Source organism: Macrobrachium rosenbergii, chromosome 56, assembly GCF_040412425.1.
Source record: "Macrobrachium rosenbergii isolate ZJJX-2024 chromosome 56, ASM4041242v1, whole genome shotgun sequence".
NCBI lineage: Eukaryota > Metazoa > Arthropoda > Malacostraca > Decapoda > Palaemonidae > Macrobrachium > Macrobrachium rosenbergii.
In genome coordinates, this window is record NC_089796.1 from 73,623,863 (window position 1) to 73,631,362 (window position 7,500).

Here is a 7,500-nt window from a genome sequence, read left to right on the forward strand (position 1 = left end):
ATATATATATATATATATATATATATATATATATATATATATATATATATATATATATATATATATTTATATATGCATAAGAGACTCATTTGAAGATGCTCCAGTGCAAATTAAAAAAAAGAATATACTATGATTGTAGGTTATGTCCCAGCCTCTTTCGGGCAGGGACATATTGCTGCCGTGAAAAATATTACATGATTACAAAAGGGTTGAAAAAGGAGTGTCACGTTTGCTTAGTGAAATAAAGAAAGAAGTTACGAAGAAAACGTTTGATATTTAAAAGAAGAACTGTGTAACCCATGAGAAAACAAGCTGGCCGAAGTAGCTGAAAGGGACAAACTCATAGAACACAGAAACATGGAGTATACAATCGGTTGCAATGTCTAGTGACGCGCCAAGTAAGAAAAATGTAAGATTTTGCCGTAGGTCATACAAACCATTCAGAAGGTTGAAGTAACAGGATAATGAGTTTAAGCCTAAGCCATTGCACCACCGGTAGGGATAAAGACTTTAATTTGTCGGATTAGGATACATTTGTTAGGGATGAAATAGATCCATTCTCACTCAAGTAACTTAATGTTATGTGGTTATCTTGACAGTCAGTGCATTAATGAGTGTCTGTATGTGCGTACACAGATAATAAGGCGAATATATTTTCCTGTCTCAGTATTCTGTACATTGTCATTTTGTAATATAGCACTGTTAGTTCCTATGTGACAAAAATCAGCATTCCAGCTTCCTCCAGAATTTATGCATTAGGAATCAAAGCCATGAAAATGAAAACTCCTGCTATCAACATTTTGATGACCCTTTTAGAAATGGGCATTTGTTTGACATACATACTCTCATATGCGATGCCTTATAAGAGGAGTGATTAGGTGACCAAGAATAATAAGCTTTTATTTTTTTCACATTAACAGATTTCGATGAATTCATGGATGGCTGTGCTTCTTGCTTCATCGTGGCAAAAACATTATTCTTTAGGACTGCCGGTGCTAGACGTTATGAATTACTCTTAAGACCAGAGGAAAAGGATACTGAAGTTGATGTAAAAGTGAAAGTTTACAGAGGAGATGAACCAGACGATGCTTCTTCGTTGGCGATCGGTGGAGGGAAAAGTTACAGTGCAACTATAAACAGAGATTGCTTAATGAACATCACCGTCCTTCAGCCTGTGGTTAGTCATTGTTATATTAATTCGGGAGATGTTGATGTAAGTCATTTATATGATTAAGTTTTAGAAACGTATTATGATTCGTGTCATTTCCATTTCGTGGCCTTTCCTTCCCCCCTAGACTTCATTATGAAAGCAGTCAACCTCCATCCATATCATCCTTGATTGGGACTCCGATTTTTTTTTAAGTGAACCTCAAGAAATTATTTTGCTAATGTTACGGTAGTTTCGTTTGAATTAAGAAAAATGGAAATAAAAGATCAAAATTACATCTCGATAGGTATCGCCCCAAGTGTATTCATGAATCTGGTTTAAGTAGTAATGCTTAAAATTACAAGGATATTAAGTTTACAGATTCCCAAACGTAAAATTAAAATTGGTATCTTATGATGTTCGCTCTCTTAACGGAATTGGTCATTACCCCGAGCGCAAGTCTTGTTAATGTTATTCCTTGTTTTATTTGAGTAAAACGTCATATTTTTACTGTTGTGAAGTTTAAAGTTGATTTGTTATGGAAGCATACCATTTTCCACTGTCCAGACATTCTCCTTGAAAAAAAATCAATGTTACTATAATAGTAAAAAATGGATACCAAAAATTATTTGAAATATCATGACAGTCTTGTTAGGTATGGGAAATTTCAAGGCAGTAACTGTAAGTGGATTCAATTTGCAAATCTCAATCTTGGAGGATAGAGAAAGTGTGAATTAACAACTGCTTGGTAGTGTAGAGAGTGGATTCATGTCACGTGCCCTTGACCCCTTTATACATGTTTTTTTCTGTTAATTACCTTCAGGTATCTACAGGGAATGCCAAAGTCATTTTCAGTGGCAGCAGTAATAATAGCAAAACAGAGACGTTAACAGCCCAAAATGTTACTTTCCTTGGCCTCGAGGTTTCCACTCGCTTGTCGCTGTGCTCTAAGAGTTACCAAGAAGACTGTAATGGTAAGCGTTACATGAGTATTTATACGAAGGCTAAAGCTTTTATTTAACTTTTTTCTATGTGGGGTGGGAGTTGGGGACTATTAATTAGATATCCTTCCGTGAGTTAATTACAATAACCTCTTCGAATGCAGATTCCAGGAACTTTTGTGGATGCTGACTTGTGTTGGTGCTATTACATGTTTTGATCTCGAGGTCTGCACTGATTTCGAATTTATTTTCTTTCACTGCGATAACAGGAGCTCTTTCACTCAGAAAATTTAATTTGTTTTTAGATGTGTTCAGGAGTAATTTCCATCACAAACTAAACAGAGACCCTGGCTAACATTGCTTTCTTGAATGTGCTTAATAATTCATGATAATTTTTAATGAATATTCCATATATCATGTTGTTCAAACCTAACGCTCCACATGTGTAAAAACACGTTAATTTTATGTAAAGTAATTTCATATGCGTATGCATCATTGTATTCCTAAAGAAATCATTATTCTCATATTAATTTAGGCTGTGACTTGCATTTTATCAAAGTTTTGTTGTTTTTTTTGTATTTAAAATATTTTTTAGGTTTAAAATAACGTTGGCTGAAATGTCGAAAATCTCTCGTGGCTTGTGCCTTGTATTTCCATTTGTGATAAAATAGATTTTATTGTTCATACTGAGTAATGGTGTTTACCTCATAACTCTTTACACCATCAGATAGATAACACTCATGCACTGTTTGTAATTACTTCATAAGACCTGAACTATGTTTGGTTTTGTATATCGGCAGTAATCATTTTAATCTCCTAGTAAGACTCAGTGTCACGTGAATGTACTGCTTTACCAAACTGAAAATTCTGATGGAAAATGGTTTTTAATATGTAATTAAATAGGTCTGCTCTCTGCCACTAGTAGTATTTGACCATTAAATAGTTAAATGTACTTTTTCCTGGTTGTACATCAAAGAGCAAAGCATCGAAAATAAAACAGTAGATTTTACAATACACTTGTAATGATATAATCCTGGTGAAGCGGGTAACAACATGTTTTATTGCTTAGACTTAGAGGGTTCATCCACTATTCAGCAGTTAAAGGATGAATGTGCAGTAACTTCTCTCCCCTCTAACTTTCCGGTATAATACATATTATATATATATATATATATATATATATATATATATATATATATATATATATATATATATATATATATATATATATATATATATATATATATATATATATATATATATAAATATAAATATATATATATATATATATATATATATATATATATATATATATATATATATATATATATATATATATATATATATATATATATATAGGTAGATATATTATGTGAAAGTACATACTACATATACACCTATACATATTATATATATGTATATATATACATATATATATGTATATATATATATATATATATATATATATATATATATATATTATATATATATATATATATATATATATATTATGTGAAAATATATGCTATAAATCTGGTGTTATCACATATAAACTCACTGATAAGAATTCTGTCTTCGCTCTCAAAATGTCCAGGTGTTAATTGAAAGACATATTATAAAAATAATTAAGATGGAACCATCTTAATATTCTTACCCTGGAAGTGCTAGTTTTAAAATAAAGCAATAAAATTTGTAATTCTTTCTTGGCCTAGATTTCTTTTAGGCGTCGATCTTGTGCTATGGTAGTGCTACTTAAAAAAAGTTGTAATGCAGTATGAACATGTCATTTTTAAAAACACTGTCCACATATGATAATCAGTTTTTCATTGAGGGACTGTGATCGTTACGTAAGAAATGTTTTAAAAGATGTCCTTCTTGCTATTTTTCTTTAAAACGTCTTTGGATTAATATTTGGAAATTTTGAGAGTGAAGACTTTATGCGTGATAGCACCAGAATATTAGCATACATTTCCATAGAATAAGTATGTTGTAATGTCATTTCCAACTACGAGCTTTATATGTTATGGATTTCGTATCATTTGTATAAAAAACTCAACAACTTTAAAGATCAGCGCGCTAAGATAAACAGAGCCCTTATCCAGGTACCACGGCTCGGAATTTTGACCAAAACCTACCGCTTAAAGGGACGTTTCTTCATCGTAACAAGTCCTCAAGAGTTATAACATTTCGCAGCGTTCTTTGAAAACTGCAACCTTGCTCCATTTCCTCCTGCCTGTAATTTATTAAATGGCGGGATAACGCACCACCAAACAGAAGGGTACTCACTCTTATTTGAATTACAGGTAATGATGTGGAGAAAACTCGCGATGAGACCCAAGTTGTTCCAGTGAATGCTCGCCGAGGTAGACTATTTGCTCGCACTTGTATCAGTAAACAGAAACTTCTGTTGTGGTTGTACTGTTGATAACCATATTGCAAATCATTTTATAAACCGCGATGTCCTCTTAACTTCTCGATTTCTTCTTACTTTTTTTTAATAAGCTTGTCTTTACAGAGCCTGAGATCCAAAGGGGAGGAGTATCAGAACGAGGTCGCGTTTCCCACTTGACCTTCTCGTGATCAGGTGGGTAACGTGACCTCGTTCTGGTGCAACGAGTGCGAGTTCAAATCATGCTACAGGCATCGGAATTTCTTCATATTCTTGGATTCGTATCTCAGACTTTGTACTGATAAGAGTTTCCAAGAAGTGTGAAGAATTCGAGAAGTTGAGAGGGCATCCTAGTTATTATAATTACAGAAGTATCTGGTAAAAGTGACCATTAGATTAATACATATATATACACACACATAATATATATATATATATATATATATATATATATATATATATATATATATATATATATATATATATATATATATATATATGTATATATATGTATGTATGTATGTATGTATAGTAAATTCATTGTTTAATGGTACATCATGGGAATTGCAATTATATTTTGTTTAAGGCGGATATATTTACAGTACACAGAACCTGAAATGATTAATATTTCGCAAGGACCTTTGATAACTTTTTGATGATATGTAGTCATATTTTTCAAATGGGATTTACACAGCAAATAGGCTACAATTTCAGACCTCGCTGGATTATTTTTTTTTTGTGTGAAGATATCATAGTTGTAAATTTCTTTTATCTTCATAACAGGTGGCAAACAACTTCCAACAGATGCTACCACCGAGGAAGCTCGCTCCAACTCGAAGACTGGCAAGTGCAACAACACCGTGACGACAGTGCTCGGGATTCTCTTGGCTTTGTCACTACTTATCAATAAATTTTTTGTGATAAGGATTGGCCTTCGCAAGCTCTGTTCAAGACGCAGCGATGAAGGTAGTGCATGCTAGTGGTTTCGTTTTCTTACTGGTATCAAAATTTGATCTCTGCTGGACCGAATGTAAGATTCCCTTTCGAAGCTCAATCTTTGGAAATGTCGCTCATGACAAAGTTTGAAGAAGAATGGGAACAATAGTTTAACAAGTAACAATATAAATTGATTCCTTTTCGAAGCTCAATCTTTGGAAATGTCGGTCATGACAAAGTTTGAAGAAGAATGGGAACAATGAAAATGTTTTAACAACAATATAAACAATTTTATATTGTTACTTGTTAAACTATTGTTCCTATTCTTCTTCAAACTTTGTCGTGACCGACATTTCCAAAGATTGAGCTTCGAAAGGGAATCTTACATTCGGTCCAGCAGAGATCAAATTTTATGTCATTCTGACTCGAAATGAACTCTTGCAGACTTATGATAGATGGTTATATGATACGCACGAGTTTAAGTACTAATATTGTAAGGTTAAAAATTAAGATTTCGTAATCGGGCTGGATTTTCAATTACAGTACTCGCTATGTATAAAGTACTAACTGTCGCTGTAGCTGCTATGTATAAGGTAATAAGTGTCGCTGTAGCTGCTATGTATACTGTAAAGTAGTAAATGTCGCTGTAGCGGCTATGTATAAAATAATAAATTTTTCTGTAGCTGCTATGTGTACAGCAAAGTAGTAAATATCGCCGTAGCGGCTATGTACAAAGTAATAAATGTCGCTGTAGGTGCTATGTATACTGTAAAATAATAAATTTCGATGTAGCGGCTATGTGTATAATATATTTTTTCTGTAGCTTCTATGTATACAGTTAAGTAATAAATGTCGCTGTAGCTTCTATGTTTATCTGTGATTCATATAGCCAATCTGAATGTTCATTTGACAGTCATCTGTGTTCACTGTTACTGCTATAGTGTAACCAAATAAAAATACCCATGCAAAGGCGATGTCTCCAGTATCTGTTCGGTTATCGAATGCTCATATCTTGCAGGAACCATCACCAACGCCGTCCCCCGTTCCCAGGGATTCGGAAATTTTCCCAGAGCAAATTCGGCCCACGACAGCGAGAATAGCTTGTATGGTGCAGTCATCAACAGAAAGTAACGGAATGCCTTTCATTACTTTCTCTTACCCTTGGGAGACTGGGCGCTGAGTGTTCAACCTTTAAGTTATCGGTAATATTTTGGCTAGAAGATTTCCGACAGTAGTAACTACATGTTTTCTTATTTCAATGTTACTGGCTTAGCCATGTCGGTAAAGTAAATCATGTAATTGAATTATCATATGTGATTGCTAGTTTTTGTAGTCATAACCGCGAATACAACAACACACTTAGATAAACTTTGGTTGCAAATGAAGTTGTTTATCAGTGAATTATATTTGCAAACCCTCTTGAAAATTTAGATAACTTTGATATTTGAGTCATAGTGCGATAAGGAAAGCCATCTTTTTTTTTTCTATTGAAATTCATGATTTTATAGCTTAGTTTCAGTTCTTCTGCAACATGCTGCTATTCATGCAGACTACCCTTTTGGGTTAGGTTAACAAACCAGCACTGTAGTAAGGTGTTTTTAACACGGATATAGTGCATGTATATGAGTGTTAGGTTTGATGAAATAATGATTTCATATTTTAATAGAAATTATTACCATGAAAACATGTTTCCGGGGAACCGTGAGTTAATGGCAGTAGTTCATTCTTAAAGGTTTTACCCTGCGAATTTGCAGGCATAAAATCAAATTAGCATGTAGATGACGAGGTAAACAATATGCCCCAGTCCCTTCCATTCAGTGATTTTGCACCCTAAAATTTGCATTCTGTGAAATTTTGCCCTAGAATAAGTGCCACCTGAGTGGATGCGCCTGGCAAACGAGAGAGACGTTAGTTAACTTTGTTGATGGTTTATTGTTGTTTCTATGTAAATTATCAGTCTCCATTCAGTGAAAGAAACGAGTGAATTAGGAATGCTCTACCTTTGGAATCCCCTATGCGGGAAGTCTGGCATTGCACGATAATAAATGAGAAAGTAAGCCCTGTGCCGAACGTTGATTTATGTGGAG

At 33.6% G+C, this 7,500-nt stretch overlaps 1 protein-coding gene across 2 annotated transcripts in view; it reads left to right on the forward strand.

The window, feature by feature from the left end:
• Positions 1 to 7,500, forward strand: part of LOC136836522 (uncharacterized) — an 8,984-nt gene that overhangs the window by 1,387 nt on the left and 97 nt on the right. The window contains exons 2-6 of one of the 2 annotated variants that reach the window (XM_067100902.1): positions 921 to 1,177; positions 1,971 to 2,121; positions 4,392 to 4,451; positions 5,261 to 5,443; positions 6,432 to 7,500. The exon at positions 6,432 to 7,500 is cut by the window's right edge and continues 97 nt beyond it. In XM_067100902.1, the coding sequence (XP_066957003.1) occupies positions 921 to 1,177; positions 1,971 to 2,121; positions 4,392 to 4,451; positions 5,261 to 5,443; positions 6,432 to 6,544 (764 nt within the window). In that variant the 3' untranslated portion in view covers positions 6,545 to 7,500. The remainder of the gene's footprint in view (positions 1 to 920; positions 1,178 to 1,970; positions 2,122 to 4,391; positions 4,452 to 5,260; positions 5,444 to 6,431) is intronic. The other variant, XM_067100903.1, reaches the window with a different exon arrangement.